This window comes from Chanodichthys erythropterus, chromosome 11 (assembly GCF_024489055.1).
Source record: "Chanodichthys erythropterus isolate Z2021 chromosome 11, ASM2448905v1, whole genome shotgun sequence".
Taxonomy (NCBI): Eukaryota; Metazoa; Chordata; class Actinopteri; order Cypriniformes; family Xenocyprididae; genus Chanodichthys; species Chanodichthys erythropterus.
Window position 1 is genome coordinate 37,890,350 of NC_090231.1, and position 17,989 is coordinate 37,908,338.

Here is a 17,989-nt window from a genome sequence, read left to right on the forward strand (position 1 = left end):
GGTTCCCGTTCCCACATTCTATCTGCATATTTCTTTATTTGTGCTTTGCTGATTTGTGTGCAAACTTTTCTCCAGGTACAGAAGGAAACACGTGCACTTCAGCGGTCATAAAGCAGGGCGCTCAGCACCCCTCTTCAACTTCCCAAGTGGACTCATCTGTGCTGGACAAGGGGGTCAGTGTGGATGGCGTCACTCTGGAGGACAGCTTCGAGGGTTACGCAGCTGAGCTTCGCCAGTGCCAGAACAAAATGAGAAATGGCATTTACCCCTCCACAGATTCGTCCCGTCCCCTCAGCGGGGTGCTGGAAGTCAACGAGAGCGACACTGTGCAATATAAAGCAACGTTTGTCTGAAAGAAGCTGCTTGTTAGACATTTTCAAAGACTGATGTGGAACCACTGATATGGATAAAATGTGCATGTGGAAAATATTGTGTATGTTAATAATGTAACCTAAGAATGAAGAGGTTATTCATTAATATTTTGTAACTGACGACCATTCTTTATTTAATGATGATAAAAAACTTTGTTCAGTGTTAGTTTGGGATCATAGTGCACATTAGAATATCAGTGTAGCCTAACTAGTTGGGAACTAGTTGGTTAATAGTGGGAGGTAAATGCAAATGGTTTCAGTAGTTAAAGTGGAACTTAGTGCATCAATTCCCATAAATTCCTTTAAATGGATTTTTTTATTTTTTTTCACAGGGCTGTCTTGTACTGTAATTTTGGAATTGCAAACACATCTAGACTTGTTGAATGCGGATTCAGTTATAAAAGCCACAAAAAAAAAAAGAATGATTATTAATTATTAAAAATACATTTTAAACAATTTTAGAGTCATCCGTTTTTGTCTCTGTTTAGGCCTCCTATGTGTTTGTTGTAACCTTTTTTTTTTTAATATTTTTTGTAACTAGTGAGATCATTTTTATACTTAAAAGAACTTTTTTAAGGGTTTAATGAAATTTCTGTCATTAATTTCTCACCCTCATGTCGTTCCAAACCTGTAAGACCTTCGTTCATCTTCAGAACACAAATTAAGATGTTTTTTATCCCCAAGTCAAGTCAAATTTATTTATATAGCGCTTTTTACAATTGGTAATTGTTTCAAAGCAGCTTTACATATTAGAAGCACAGAAAAAAAGAGAAGTGGTTAAAAATAAGATGTACAAGCAAGCGTGGTAATATGTAACATATACAAGATGGTGCTACATTAAGCCAATGTCGGCTGACTTCCAGGGGTGGAAAAAAACCCCTAGGAGAAAAACCCAGCATGCTAGCACTGGGAAAAAAGTCCTAGGAGGGAAAAAACCCCTTGGAAGATATATATAATATAATTAAATGGATATGGAGATCAAAATCTGAATTATACATTTTTATTATAGAGATTAAAAAAGATTATATATAAATATATGTAAGCGGATACGGAAAGGCTATCCCCCGTAGAAAGCAACATAATACCACCTTCAAGGTCCAGAAAAGTAGTAAAGACTTCATTAAAATAGTTAACGTGACTAATGAGCCGGCGTTCTGACATAGTGCACGGGGGCCTGTACTGTCTATTCAATGTAAACAGCATAAGAGACAGAGGGGACAGATGAAATTGTTGAATAAAGTCGTATTTTTTGTTTTGTTTTTGCACACAAAAAATTATAGTTAGTAACGTAATCCATTACATTACAAGGTATTGTAATTTAAGGTAATCTAATCTAACTACATTTAGATTACTTTTGACCCAACTCATTTATCACATTGATTTGAAAAGGATAATCTTGTACTATATTGATATAAAAATACAAAGAGAAAGAAAATATATTCCATTCTTTGCTATCCACAACATGAATTGCATTAAATATTACATTACGTCAGAGTTTCCCAAACTGGGGTTTGTGATGGAATTTAAAAAGCTAATTAAATCATAAGTTTAAAATTGAAACAAAAACGATTAACCGACATCAGAGAACTGCAAACTTCATTTTATTATTTATTATTATTGATTTCATTTTATTATTAAAAGACAAAAGCCTTCCACAGACATGCAATACATGGTTAAATGAAACCCCTTCTGAATGTATATAAGCAGTAGGTCTTTTTAGAAATGAAAATTTCAAATATAAAAAACAGTGGTATAGGGAGAATCAATGAATTATGAATAATTTACTGCCATTGTGAGAATAACATAATTAATCAACAACAGTGTGAATGGAAGCAAACCAATAACAAGTGAGATGTAGGTGTACAAAGTCAAGTCTTAAATGAGTCTAAAGTGGCCATTAGGTGAAATATAATTTGTCCTGCTTCAAAAACAGAAATAAAGCAAAGAAAAGGGCATGGGTTTATTCAACCTGCTCAGACTCAAAACAGACCTTTCTCATAGCCATAGCCAGGGATGGGCAGTATTTATGATACATGTATTTCAAATACGTATTTCAAATACAAAATAGTATTTTGTATCAAAATACTTTAGAGTTTTGTATTTTTGTATTTTAAAAATACTGTAAAATACTTTGTAAGAAGTCTACATGATGACAAAATTGCAGCTTCTGATTGGTGCCAGAAGTTTGCAGAGACTTTTTGAGATCAGAACAGAAAATTGATCCATATGGAAGAAGGTGGTCAAGGTAAGAAACGTGCAGGCTGCCAGCTTTCCATAATTTTTTTGCATAAATTGCTATAATTTTTAACAGATCATGTTAAGTTTTGGTGTTCGTTTTGATAGCCTAGGCTAAATAGTTTACCAATTTACAATTTACATTCTTGAAAACAGTTATACCACGCAGCATCTCTCTATATTGTCAGAGTTGCTGAGGCAAAGTAGGCCCTTTGTTACCAAACACCAAGTGACTAAATTAGGAAATGTTGGTTACTTTAAATTAACAGGGATATGTTAATATTTGATCTGTTAAAGCCACAATATGTACATTTTCACCCTAGAGGTTGCTTATTCAAAACAAAGGCGTAGCTTGATGACGCGTTGATTTCACAGAATCATGGTAGGTGTTGTTTTCACGTCCACAGCCGGTGGAAAAGAATCAGGACGGGACTCGGGCAGAAATCATGTTCATGGATGAGATTATTAACATTACTGTAGTATGAAGCAGAGCATGGCCGAGTTCTGTGAGAGCTCAACGAGCTTCCGCTTCTTCCGGTCAAGCGTATGTGGGGTAAAGCAGCGCTGTTTTATCATATTAGATACATTTGTGCGTTGAAAGTCATTATAGTTCTACTCCGTGCATTCGCTCTGTGGCTGCTGTAAGACACATGTTGCACACTGCAGTAAGCTAGATCGATATTAGTCATGGTAAAACATGGTACTTGCTGTAAATCAAGAAAACAAGATTCATACAAAAAGACTTAATGTGTTGAGCTATATAACATAAGTAGTTCTCTGGAGTTTAATCAACAAAATATATAAAATTGTTCTAGCGGTTTTTGGACATTTTAATCCAAAAATCTTACATATTGTGCCTTTAACTGTTGCATATATCAGATTTATTGCATGACTCAGGCAGAGAAAAGCTGTTGCTATCAAACATTGTTTAATCAGCTGAGTCAGTGCAATGGTGAAGGGATGGATCACAGGCTAATTGATGGAAAGTTTGCCAATTAATTTCATGCTCCTTTGTAAAAGTATTTTTAGTATTTTTAAAATACAGTAGTTTATTTTGATACATGGTGTGGCTGCTGTATTTTGTAGTTTATTTTGATACAAACCTTAAAATTAAGGTATTTGGTATTTTATTTTAAAATACATTTTGATGTATTTTTGCCCAACCCTGGCCATAGCTTTGATATAGTGTGTTGTACCGCAGCTCAAACAATTTTTAACAGCACAGTTAGTGTATTTCATTCATTCATTCAGGTTTTTTATTGTCATTGTTATAAGCCTAATAACGAGATAACATCAGAGAAGTGTAAAAGTGACATGACACAAATAGCCGAAGTGTCATTTTAAATTCTACAGTTTATACATTTATAAAAAAGTATTAAAAATTACCTCATAAAAACTATCACACTTCGTACTTTTATTGTACCAGTGATATGTCGAACTGTGTGTCTCCTTTTGCAGCTAGAGGATGGCTCTGTAGAGGGCGCTGTTTGTATACTCAACTTCCGAAGTGAGAGGAAGTTCTTCTGGTGTTCTATGGTGTCTGTGCATCCTTAGTGTCCATCACGATCAAAACACTGTACCATCTGCGCTGAGTGCCTGCGCTCTTCAGCATGAGCCGAAAAAGAAACCACTGCTATATGGAAACAGGACCGTCTTCCGAGTCCCAGGGCGCGTTTATGGACAACACGGGCTCCTTCAGCCGAGACGAGGAGGATTTCTCCGAGCTCGAGCCCGACGAGCAGCTGGTGTGCTCGGTGACCGAGATCACGGAGCATCTGGGCAGAAACATCACGGTGGTGCTGGAGTCCGCGCTGTCCGAGATACGCAAGCTGGTCGGCGTCCGGATCAGAGTCCTGAAGATGGAGCTCCGCGAGAAAACCGACGAGATCGAGCTGCTTAAGGCCAAGCTGGAGTCGACGGAGAAAGACGGGAGGGTTTCTAACTCCAGCACCATGGACGTCAGGAAATCAGAGCATCAACCGGGCCAGAAGTACAGCGTCGACCCGAAGAAAACCAAACCCGGGACGCCCGTGGTGAAGAAGGAGAACATCAACGCCATCTGCGACTATCTGATGAAGGATAAGAACCAGCGGGGTGCTGCTGAAGTGGAGAGCGACCACAGCAGTCAGGCCTTTGGGTCCGAACGGGACATGCGGACCGAACCGCAGCCGCACGCGTCTCTGAGCCTGTGGACGGACAGCGGTTCCGCGGACACTGACGCGGACACGGACATCTTCAACATGCTGCCGTCCGCCAGCAAGCGCATGTATGACTATGAGTGGATGGCAGGGGTCGAACTGAACTCCGAGTTTAAAGGTATCGCTCAATCAAGTCTTGTAGACACGGATTGTAGTATGCATGTACTTGCTAATTATATGCATTGTATCTTACATGTGCATTTACCTATAGTTTACATGCCTTGTCTTACACAGTTTATAGTATGCATGCATTATAGCATATCATGAATATAGTGTATGAAGTATGCATTGTAGCATAATATGCATGCATTGCAATATGTATGCATTTGTTGTAGTATATGCGTAGCTGCTTAGAGTATGCATGCAGGTGCCTATAATATGCACGCTTGTATCTTACATACGATTGCATGTAGTATGCGTGCATATAATTTATATTATGCATTATAGAATACATATAGATGCATCTAGTTTGCATTCTTTGTAGTATATGAACATTTGCATATTCTATGCATGTACTGTACTATAAGCAACATGTATTATTCTTTTCAAATGCTATTTCAGCAAAATATGTAGCATATGTGCAGAATTATAATATGTGCAACTGAATTTTCTGTTTCTTGCTTTATACTTTGAAATTTTGCATGGCAGATCATGGATGAAATTTAAGTACGCGACGTCAGGTTTAATTGCATCTGCCTCGCTTCAGTTATTTAGTTCACAATTGTTGTTGACTGCTGACATGTCAAAGGTGTTTGAGGGGGAAAAAATAAAAATTTAAAGCTGAACATTGACTGAAGGGAAAAAAAGCAAAACCCAGAGGGTGTTGCATTTATCCCTGTTCTCTGATTCTTTAGGTGATTCTGAAGCAAAATGCGAAGATGTTCCTCCTGTGGATGAGGATGAAGAAAATGAAGACTCTGAAGGAGGAAGAGGAAGTCTGAGGTCGGTGTCTGACCATTTCCCTCTGGACACTCAGGGCTCTCCGCGAGAAGACAGGAGCAGCCCAGCGGAGGACAGTATGGACCGAATCGAGCCAGGTCAGTGTTTTAAAGAAAGGGAATGTAGCAGTTTCAGCTGAATACAGCTGGGAATAATTGTGCGTTGTGCACTTCGAACTCTTATGTGAACATTTAATTAACTAGAGATGCACCGATTCTACATTCTCAAGCCGATACAGTAGCTGATTATTTTGAATTTTACCTGTCGATGCAGATTGTTTGATTTTCCAGCTAATGCTGTAAACTATACAGGGAACCCTCTCATTTGGTACATTAATCCTATAATTTTAATTGCGAATACTATATAGTAGTTCATTTTCTAATTCAAATTTCCTGATAAATTACTCACTCCCTTGTCATCCAAGATGTTCATGTCTTATTTTCTTCAGTTGAAAAACAATTAAGGTTTTTGATGAAAACATTCCAGGATTTTTCTCCATATAGTGGACTTCAATGGAGCCCAAACGGTTGAAGGTCAAAATTACAGTTTCAGTGCAGCTTCAAAACATTCTATGTGATCCCAGACGGGGAATAAGGGTCTTATCTAGAGAAACCATCACACATTTTCTAAAAAAAAATAAAAAATGTATACATTCTAACCATAAATGCTCATCTTGAACTAGCTCTCTTCTTCTTCTCTGTTTGAATTCAGGCAGTGTAGACACTGCTAAGTGTATTACTGCCCTCCACAGGTCAAAGTTTGAACTAAACTGTCATATACAATATGCTAGTGCAAGTATATAACAATTAGTTCAAACTTTGACCTGTGGAGGGCAGTAATACACTTAGCAGTGTCTACACTGCCTGAATTCAAACAGAGAAGAAGAAGAGAGCTAGTTCAAGATGAGCATTTATGGTTAAAACTTAATTTTTTAAAACAATTTTTTTTTTAAATGGGCAATGGTTTTGCTAGATAAGACCCTTATTCCTCGTCTGGGATCACGCAGAACACTTTGAAACTGTAATTTTGACCTTCAACTGTCTGGGCTCCATTGAAGTCCACTACATGGAGAACAATCCTGGAATGTTTTCATCAAAAACCTTAATTTATTTTCGACTGAAGAAAGAAGGACATGAACATCTTGGATGACATGGGGGTGAGTAAATTATCAGGAAATTTGAAAGTGAACTAATCCTTTAACAACAGAGCCCAAACAATTATATTCAACTGCTATTTAGTATTTTGGAGGCAGTTGTCACCTAATGGTTAGAGAGTCAGACTGGTAACCTGGAGGATGTGGGTTTGATTCTCAATACCGGTAGGAAATGACTGAGGTGCCCTTGAGCAAGGCACCTAACCCCCAATCACTCCCTGGACGCCACAGCAAAATGGCTGCCCACTGCTCTGGGTGTGTGTGTCCACAGATTGCAGTGTGTGTGTTCTCTACTGACTACTCCAAATGTTTGTGCACTAACTGGATGGGTTAAATGCAGAGGACAAAATCCGAGCATGTGTGACATGTCACTTTCACTTTTTATCGATTTTCAGATGTAATAATTACACTCAAATAAAAACTGAAATGTTTATATAAAACATAAGGTACTTTTCATAAGCACTTGTCTTCATGATAAATTTATTCAAACAGACATATATTATTAACAGTAAATAAGCTGCTCTCTAGTGTTTCTATAGCTAACTAACAAACTGTGAATACTGGATATCTTTCCTGATGTAAATGCAACGTTAAAGGGATAGTTCACCCAAAATGAAAATTATCCCATAATTTACTCACCCTCAAGCCATCCTAGGTGTATATGACTATCTTCTTTCAGCCAAACACAAACGGAGTTATATTAAAAATATCCTGACTCTTCCAAGCTTTATAATGAGATTTAATGGTACCATTTTTTTAAGGCCAAAAATGCACATCCATCCATCCATCCATCCATCCATCATAAAAGTAATCCATACAGCTCCAGGGGGTTAATAAAAGCCTTCTGAAGTGAAGCTATGTGTTTTTGTAAGAAAAATTTCCATATTAATGATGAGTTTTAGACTTACTTCATAAGTCTAAAAACTGGCTTCCGGAAACTGCCGTACACAAGTCCGGTCAAAGAGTGACCTCTAACCCGACGCAACACGTAGTGACGAACGCGGAAGCGCATAGGATGGAGCAAAACAAAACGCTGGTCATGAATTAGAAGTCTAAAATGAGAATTTTTAAATTAATAATGAACTGTGTTGGTTTATTGTTTTATAATGTTTCCTGGGGTGCACTTATAATGTTAGTATGCTTTTTACATCCAAAATTATCATATAAAAGGCATTTTTCCTACCCTGATTTTAGCCCTCTAGTTTTAACGCTCTGTTTTAAGGGGCGTGTCTGCTGTGAGACTTCAGTGTAAACGCCCACTGCTGTGATTGGCTAACGTCTTTCGATTTGAAATAGCCAAATATTACTCTCTCTTTTAGCGCGTTTTTACTTGCATGTTGCATTACTGTCGAATTGAGGCACTGCACAATATTTTGCGATCCTCAACGGCATGTTTATTGTTTGGTAGCTAGATTTGGTTTAGCACCACGTAGGCCTATGTTACTTAGGCTAGCTATTCTATTGCATGTCATGTGCGAATCGGTGGGCAGCCTGTGGCATTGATGAAGTAGGCGTTGATCTCTTCTGCAGAGGCGGTGCTTGCTGTCCTTTGACGTCATAGATCCCCACTTTGAAAATCCTGTCGTTTGCTGGGTCTGGTGTCAATAAAAGCTTTTATTGGACTAACAAGGAAGTTTTCAGTTCTGAAACTTACAGTATATTTGTGCGGTTGCTACAATACTTTAAGAATAAGAAGGCAAAGAACAGAGCACCTGGATGGCAATTAACACACAATTCTTTATTTAACGTTAAAAGACACAGCACACTTCATAAAAACATTACCCCCTTTGCTTGATGGACCAGTAGAGGATCACATGAAGATGGATTCAGGTCAGCAGGGAAGATACATAAACTCCTTTGTCACTTAATCACTCAATACATAGAAAAGTCCATCAGGTTCAGCGTGGTCTTTGCTCAGTTCCTGGGGCAGAGTTATTTGCGGCTTCAGTCAGGAGCTCTCCTAATCAGAAGCTCCACCCTGACTACCTACCACATTTACCCCCACTAACTTACTATCTTCACCACCGGAGACACTATTTGTCCCGAGCGGCGGCTTAGCGTTCCCTACGTAAGAGCTCCAAAACCCCAAAACTCCCCCAGCATTCTCTCTCAAGCAGTCCTCGAGATAATTATTTAGGTTACGTTCACACTTGTCATGTTTGGTTCGATTAAAACGAACCCTGGTGCGATTGCTCGGTTAGTGCGGTTCATTTGAACGTGTGAACACTGCCATCCGAACCCTGGTGCGCACCAAACAAGATGGGTCTCGGTCTGCTTCCAAACGAACTCTGGTGCGGTTCGAATGATATATGAACGCAACACGGACCAAAGACATATAACCGAGTCAAAAACAGGAAGACGAGACCCTAAAAAGGACGGAATCCTCACGCATGTCGGTTTTTCTTGTCATAGTCGCGAGTTTGCCCATGACGGGCGTCAGACACGCGTCTCCACGCAGCCGATCATTTGTGTGTGTGACGGATGGATTCCGGCCGATGTTTTGATTCCTTTAGCTACACATTTTAGAATCTCTTTACGAGTTCCCAACTGGCCAAAATACCATCACATGCAGGCTACGCACACACAACGAGCGCATTTACCTCAGAAAACAGCACTGTTTTAGATGTTCGGTAAGTTCTGTCTCAAAATAGGCAATACGTCATAAAATCCGACCTATCACGTTGTGAATGTATCCCTATGCCTTAAGGTTCGGTATAGTTTGGTTCGGTGATAAAATTGCCAATGTGAACGCTAACCGGACCAGGACTAAATGTTTTTTTTTTTTTCTTCTTTGGTCCAGACCAAATGAACCAAACGAACCGAACTACAAGTGTGAACGCACCCTTAAGGAATGTTTAACATGCATTACCTGCACTCATTCATTTCATTAAGGGACACCCACTTGCGTAAACTGAAGGGCGTGTACATCAAACATTCAAATTATCCACTTCCATTCATCACAGTATGATGACCTCTTATATGTCAAAAGCTCAAGGAGAATTTGATTTCTCAGTTCATCACCCCTTTAAAGAGAAACGTCGCATGATTTCATTGCCCAGCTCTATTTGTTTGAACCACGAGATGGGTCTACTTTCACCTAAGCTTATCCTACTACTTTGTCATACGTAAAACGCTGGAACTCTCATGAACACGTGGACGGACCTTACCGGAAGCTAGTGATTATAATTATGGATATTTATACTTATGTAGTAAGAAATGTAATTTATTCCTGTGATCAAAGCTGAATTTTCAGCATCATTACTCCAGTCTTCGGTGTCACATGATCCTTCAGAAATCATTCTAATATGCTGATTTGCTGCTCAAGAAACATTTATGATTATTATCAATGTTGAAAACAGTTGTGCTGCTTAATATTTTTGTGGAAACCTTGATACAAGAAAGAAATCTTTTATGAATGTCAATTCATAATTCAATTTTGATCAAATTAATGCACTTACTGAATAAAAGTGTAGTAGTATATTAGACATTCATTGTATGAAAAAAAGGTAATCTTTTGTGTTCTGTGGAAGAAAGAAAGTCATACAGGTGTTACACAACTTTATAGTGAGGGTGAGATGTCTTTAAATCCTCTTGGTGTGATTGTGAAATATGAATTGATTTATTGACGCTCTCTTTCAGGTCAGCAGTTCTCCTCTCAAACCTTCATTTGCCCCTTCTGTGGAACTCTTTGCCCTGACTCATCTTTCCTGGAGGAACACGTCAAGCTAATGCATCACGACGAAAGTGCTCTTCAGTCACCGCCTGGGAGTTCCTCCTCTCGCGGGGAGGGCGACTCGGGCGAAGCGGGGCGAGCTCTGGGAGGCCCAGAAGGACCTGTTGGCAGGGGTGCACGGGAGAGGAAAGTGGAGGGCGGCTATGAGTGCGGCGACTGTGGCCGTCATTTCAACTATCTGGGCAACTTGCGGCAGCACCAGCGTATCCACACTGGCGAGAAGCCCTTTGTTTGCCCTGAGTGCGGAGAGCGTTTCCGCCACGCCGCGCGTCTCAAGAGCCACCGCCTCAGCCACAGCGGAGCCCAGAGCCCCTTCCCCTGCCCACAGTGTGGTAAGGGCTTCCCAGTGCTGTCCGGACTGAAGCGCCACCAGCGTGTGCACACCGGAGAGAGCCCGTACGCCTGTCCCCAGTGCGGCCGCAGATTCAAAGAGCTGGGCAATTTATACACACACATGCGCATTCACAGCGGCGCAACGCCCTACTCTTGCTACCAGTGTGGGCGGAGCTTCAGGCATCTGGGCACATACAAGAGTCATCGCTGTATGCCCGCTACCCAGTTACCCAGCGGACACAGTCCGGCATGGGCGCAGGAAGACAAGGTGCAAACTGGGTGATAGCCAGGTGACAGATGTGTTCAAAAAGTGGTTCATTACTTCCTCGACTGCTGGTTCAGGATCAATTTTAAAGTCAGATTGGTCAAAGAAAGATGTGAGAAAGGTCACTATGACAATAAAAAAAAAAAAGATCAGGTTTCATCATGAACACGAAGCTGACTGAATTAGCGTATCTTTCTCATTTAAGTTTAACGTCATATTTAACAGTAAATCGCTGCTCGTTAAATGTTCATTTTTGAAACATTTTGCAATAGTATCTTCCAACTTCCATATATGATATTTCAAGACTTAATCTTTTTATTCAGACTTTTTGTAAAAAGTGTTTCAGAATTTCTTACTGTTTAGAACTAGATAGCAGGTCCACAAGGTCAGATTAACTGCATTTCAAAAACTAATTTAACAATATTTTAAGTTATTTTAAATAATGATACATTTATAATGATTCAGCATGACATGATCTCCTCCGCCCTTTACAAAAAATACCATGGTATGAGATTGTAACAGTGTTACTTGGATATATACACATTGTATTGAATAATTGTCATACTCATGTAATATGTACACTGTTGTTCAAAAGTTTGGGGTCTGTAAGATTTTTTTTTTTTAACTCACCAAGGCTACATTTATTTGAGAATAAATACAGTAACGAAATAGTAATGTTGTGAAATATTACAAATTAAAATATATATTTTCGGTTTAATTATATTTTACTGTAATTTAGTCCTGTGGTGATACTTTTTATCAGTATTCTTTGATGAATAGAAAACTTTATCAGCATTTATTTGAAATAGAAGTAACAATACTGTCACTTTTGGTCAACTTAAAGGTACACTATGTAACTTTTTTGTTCATACTTTATATAATGAGCAAGTACATCAAGAATACATCATCCAAAACGTGTTTTGGTCTTATCCTGAATCACTACGGTACGCTTTTAATAAGTGTTTATATTCGGACTATTTTAGACTGCGGAGGAGTAGCCCAGTACCAGCGTGACTCGTCATATAAACAAGAGAGAAACGAGAGGAGACGACAATGTTCTTCCGCAAGAGTCATGAAGTTTTGTTTATTAACTGCTAGAAAAGTTACATAGTGAACCTTTTAATGCACTTTTGCTGAATAAATGCATTAATTCCTTTTTAAAAACAACTTTTGAACGCTAGTGTACAAAGAATACCATGGTATTTGTCCAAAATTAATGCAAATCCAGTCATTAGTATCCAATAGTAAAGTTGTCATAAATGTATAAGATAATCTGCAACGTACTAATTGCTATTAGGGTTGACCAGCATACAACTGATGTGACATAGTTTTTTAATACAATTGACTCAAAATCATGTTATTGACAAATCAGGTAGTTAAGTGTCATTTTGAAAAGATACAGTATTATAGTGTCGAGCACTTTTAAAGAGGTGCCGTTTTGAGTGCTGCCATCGTGTGGATGGCTTATGGTACTGCATCGGTATCACCTGGGCAGTCAGTGTACCTGCATCGAATTTCAATTATGTGATCTCACTATTAACGCGTTTTTTATTTATATTAGTGAATTTGTTTATATATGTCTACCTGTATTTTAACAACTTATACGTTTGGGAAAATATACTACCTGATTGGAAAAATATGGCTTTAGAAAAATTCTAAAGCATGTTATTCTGAAATTAATTTGGATACACATAATGATGGAAATGACTGAATGAAGTACACCAAGTGTTGGAAATGCTAGCAATGCATCAGATTTTTTTTCCATATTAGTGCTGATCTCAAGATATCCTGAATGTTACATATTAAATAGCACAAAACGGTACAATTTGTCATTTCTCAGTTGAATGATCTGTACAAGGCAACCTGAACTTTAACTAATAAACTCTTAAACTATGATTCTTGTTGTTTATGTATTTATAAGCGGTTGTTGATATCATGAAGTTATCAAAGCACATTAAAAAACACTTGTGTATGATGTGAAGCGTTTGTTGTTTTTTTGTAACATGATTTAAATGGCTATGGGCACAAATAGTGATTGACACGGGCTTTGACAGTTGAATGCTGCTGCAATCATTTTTCCTAGAAATGCTTCTCAGGTATGCATTAGAAAAAGATGACGTTTAAGTGAGGGGGACATGTATGACAGGAGAGACTGAGAAAGAACATCCAGACATGGGTGTTAGAACAACTATTTTTCTTTATTAGAGGGTGACAAGTCATCGTCAGTAATCCCGACGCCTTAATAACACACTGCCAGTTGAACTTGTCATCTCTCCAGGAGATTGCAGGGCAGTGTGTGACTGAAAGAGTGTTTTCCAGAAAAACACTTTGACAAGCAACAATTTCTTGCACACAGAGACTACATAAGTAGACTATTCAAAGTGAACTGTTGATCTTTATTGATGAAATATAGCCAAATATAAGGGCACAATCTAATATATATATATATATATATATATAAATATATAAATAAATAAATATACATTTAAGACATCTTTTAGTTTCATCAAATGCTTTGTATTGTCAGGTGCTTCATATAGCTAGGCGGCCAATAGATCTTATTCAAAGCAGCGCCATCTTTAATTTTTAACGTGAATGAAAGAGAGGTTGTCAGGGATAGACAGGCTATATTTCTTCAGTGGGTTGTAGTTATTTAATGTGTTTTTGTTCTGCTGATGAAACAAAAAAATATCTTTCCAAGAAATTTCAGTAGACAAAAATGTAGGTTTGTTTTGTGTGTGTGTGTGTGTTTTTTTAAGTTCTCAGCCATTGCCAGCATTTTTTATTATTTTCACAAAACTTTCATGGCCCCCAGAATATGTTGCTTTATGAATATCTGAACAGAGCCTCTGCTTTAAAAAACTGCATGAATTCTTATTTTTATCAACACTTGAATGTGGGCAAGAAGAATAAAAAAAGCAACATTTTTGGACAAAAATATGAGAAAATCTAGTTTTTGTCAGTCTATGCCCCAAAGCTTCACAGTCCTATACATATTTGTGGGTTGACATTGCATTTGGTAATGTTACCAGTTTGGTTTTATATGTTTATAGATCATGTTATTTTTGTGTGTAAGGCTGGCTACACAATTGAAGACTGAAACTCAACGCCAGGAGAACCAGATGACGACATCGATCGTCCTCCGTTTGTATTTCTTCTCAAGTCATGTTTGATCTTGTGAGTCTCCATGAGATCTCGTCTCACTGTGAAAATGTTACTACAATCCACAGGTGTGTGGTCTTGCGGTCCGGACGAATCTTCTGCTAAAGATCGGTTGAAATTGCCCTTATGTCTGTGGTCTCCCACAGTTTTAAAATCATTTAAGATTTGAAAAACATTTAGTGCGTGGCAGACTAAGCAATTTCTTTCTGCTTCTCCTGTGTTTTTATGCTGCCTTCACATGCTCTTGGAATTATCGTAAGTACAATTTTCCTAGGTAAAAAATTGCACATGAGCGCCCTCTCATGTCGATACTTCAGAAGTGGGAATTATCTAATTTCTTATAGCACATGAAGGCAGCATTAATCCGGAGATTCTGCACTCCTTCAGAAGATGCATAACAGCGCCCCCTACCGTCTAACATTGAAAACATGGATTGATGGAAAATTCCAAGTGGGACTTGCTGCATCCTGCATTGAACATCTAACTCCGCCCCCAATACGTCACTTTGTGACTCTCCTGTTTTGCCCCAGAAACCCAATTTATTGTAAGTTTCCGATTCAAAGGGTTTTTAGGGTAAGTTATGAGTGGGTTTCAAAAAAGAAACAAGAAAGTGAAAGTGACGTGACATGTAGCCATGTATTCTCATACTTGGAATTTGTGCTCTGCATTTCACCCATCCAAGTGCACACACACAGCAGTGCGTACTGAAAACACACACCTGGAGCAGTGGGCAGCCATTTTTGTTGCAGCACCCAGGGAGCAACTGACCCTTCGCAGGGAGTTTGATTGACAAGCGATCTAACCAATCAGAACACCGAATCCACCATTTTGTCCGACAAAGCAGTCAGGAGTTAGAAGATTAACCTCGGTGGACTTAAACTTGAAAAATGGTGTGTACTGACAACATTCCTTCTCATGTTCATTCATGTTTACTTGATTATATAAATGAACTAGTAGGAAGAGATGATCGGTTCACGAGCTGCTTGAGCTGAGGCGCTACAGAGATCTGTCACAACACATTAAAGAGCCACAAAACATTTTTATTGTTTGAATTTCTTTAAAAAACTACACCATTTGAAAGCTGGGACTTTCTTTAATATCATAAGTAACCTGCTTTGTCTGGTCTGTCGACGTGTTGTCAGTGTCCTCTTTGACAGCGCCACGGCTTGTCGGACAAAGCAACAGTAACTAGGTGCCAAGGAGTGGAAGAGAGCGCTGTTCATTCACTCCCCCCACCTACATTTCCTGCCAGTACTGAGACTCGAACCCGCAATCTTTGGGTTACAAGTCCGACTCTCTAACCATTAGACCACAACTGCCCCCAAAAAGGGGGGGTGTAGGTGTAAGGGTAGGTTATGAGTTGGTTTCAGGTGTAAGGGTTGGTTTTAGGTGGGTTTCATTGCGATCTGTCATAAAAAAAGAAATAGGTATGAGGGTTAAGTCTTCTCGATGCTCAAAGTTAATGAGAAGGCACAATTTCCCCCCCAAACCACTTCACCAGAAATCCCACCCTGGAGCTATTTCATTGCTTAAGGTTACAGTGATGGGCAGGTTTAGGGATCAGCGTTTGGTGTAGGCAATCAGTACTGTGATTGACATGACCGATAAAATCTTAAGAATCGTCTGCAGGGCGGCATTGGCCTGGCTTCTGACGTCACACCTGGATGTGCCCCGGGTTAGGTGTCCGTTGCAGGCTGCAGTGAGACTCTTCTCGAAAATTCAATGGAGGGAAAAGAGATGATCATCTTTTCAGATCATGAGAAACAGTTTCAGTCAAGCATGTCCAAACTTGGTGTATGAGAATAAAAAATAATGCAAATAATATTTTGCGCCAAAAGGACTCCACCATTCATTATGAAATGAAAACATTGAACAGCCTGCTTGCTAAACCAACAACACATTTCCATTCAGGCAGTAAGCACTTACCAGCCTATAGCTGCATTACAGACACAATGTAAACACCTGGGCTTTTATTGTGGAACTGCAGGGCATTTAGGGACACCTGAGGAGGGTCTAATTTTATCAATCCTGATAAGACCACACGTGTGGGCTGTTTTCTGTAGACACAATGGGTCAACAGCAGCATTTATTAACTAATAGCAATGCTAAACAAAACCTCACTTACCTGCTGGAGCCACTTTCCATCACAGAGTCTGTGAGGGCTGGAGCGGGAACAAAACAAATACATAAATAGGCTTTTCATACTTTGAGTAACTCCAGGCTATCTTCTTTTTTTAATTAAATCAAGGGTGAAGCAACGTTTCACACTTGTAATTTTGATAGCGTGTAAGCAAAGCTAAACAATGGCCTATAGCCTACATATTGCATGCAGCGTTTATCCAATTAATGATACTGACAATGCAAGTAAGAAGATAATACAAGTAATTTTCACATGAATGCCCCAGGGTTAACAATTTTACCAGCTAATAATTATTCATAAGGGCATTTTTATTATATTTTATTATGCTTTATTTATTTATTTTACAGCACCCACTTAATTTCCATTGTATGAAAAATTTCAACAACAGTCAGCCTATTTTCTTTTTTTTGTGTGTTCCAATATCCAAAACGCATGTATACCAGGTGGAAACAGTTAATCCATCTTGGCTGACAATTTCTGACTGAATGACCATGAAATATGAACTAAAATATGCTTTTAATATACTATCTCTGTATTTAAAAGATACCACTTATAGTACACTTGACCCCATAGTGTACAAGTGGTAACTAAATTTTTTTTTTTTTTAAATACAGAGATAGTATATTAAAAACACATTTTAGTTCATATTTCATGGTGTCTCAAAATAACACAGTTGAGTACACTTAGATTTTCTGAAGATTATCTTAAGTACTAAAGATATTTAGTAAATTAAAGGTCCCGTTCTTCGTGATCCCATGTTTCAAACTTTAGTTAGTGTTTAATGTTGTTGTTAGAGTATAAATAAAATCTGTAAAATTTTAAAGCTCAAAGTTCAATGCCAAGCGAGATATTTTATTTAACAGAAGTCGCCTTCATCGAACGGCCAGTTTGGACTACATCCCTCTACTTCCTTCTTTAATGACGTCACTAAAACAGTTTTTTGACTAACCTCCTCCCACAGGAATACACAAGAGTTGCGTTTGTAGAGTGTGTTTGTCGCCATTTCGTCGAAACGCTGTTATTTTCATCCCGCAGTCCAATCACCGGGTCTGATTCCGGCTCAAATTGATAGGGTAAAATTAAAGACATGTTTACAATAACACTGAGCGCATGCATCTCCACGTTATGGTAAGAGGCATGACCTTTCCGGGCAAGATGCGCTAAACTGCTGTCGAATCACAACACAGGAAACGCTGGCATAATCAGAACTCGTTACGTATTTTTGAAGGAGGGACTTCATAGAAAAAGGAAGTCATCACCCCTTTTTTATGACAGTGGAAACAGCGGTATACAGATACGTTTTTTTACAGGAGAAACATGAACACATGTTATATTGCACACTATAAACACAATCAAAGCTTCAAAAAAACATGAAAAACAGGACCTTTAAGTACAAAATTAGTGTGTGAAAATAGAGCACTTTAAGTACATTTTAGAAGTGTACTTTTTTTCACCTGGGT

At 38.6% G+C, this 17,989-nt stretch overlaps 2 protein-coding genes across 5 annotated transcripts in view; both read left to right on the forward strand.

The window, feature by feature from the left end:
• Positions 1–799, forward strand: part of rgs12a (regulator of G protein signaling 12a) — a 43,394-nt gene extending 42,595 nt beyond the window's left edge. For all 4 annotated transcript variants that reach the window (XM_067399709.1, XM_067399710.1, XM_067399711.1 and 1 more), the window contains one exon: positions 76–799. In XM_067399709.1, coding sequence (XP_067255810.1) covers positions 76–353 — 278 coding nt within the window. In that variant the 3' untranslated portion in view covers positions 354–799. The remainder of the gene's footprint in view (positions 1–75) is intronic.
• Positions 800–4,132: 3,333 nt separating this feature from the next.
• znf16l (zinc finger protein 16 like) lies at positions 4,133–13,160 on the forward strand. The gene is made up of 3 exons (XM_067400933.1): positions 4,133–4,922; positions 5,659–5,841; positions 10,536–13,160. Exons 1-3 carry the CDS (start codon positions 4,217–4,219, stop codon positions 11,243–11,245), a joined length of 1,599 nt encoding a protein of 532 aa, XP_067257034.1. The 5' UTR covers positions 4,133–4,216; the 3' UTR covers positions 11,246–13,160.
• The last annotated feature ends 4,829 nt before the right edge of the window (positions 13,161–17,989 follow it).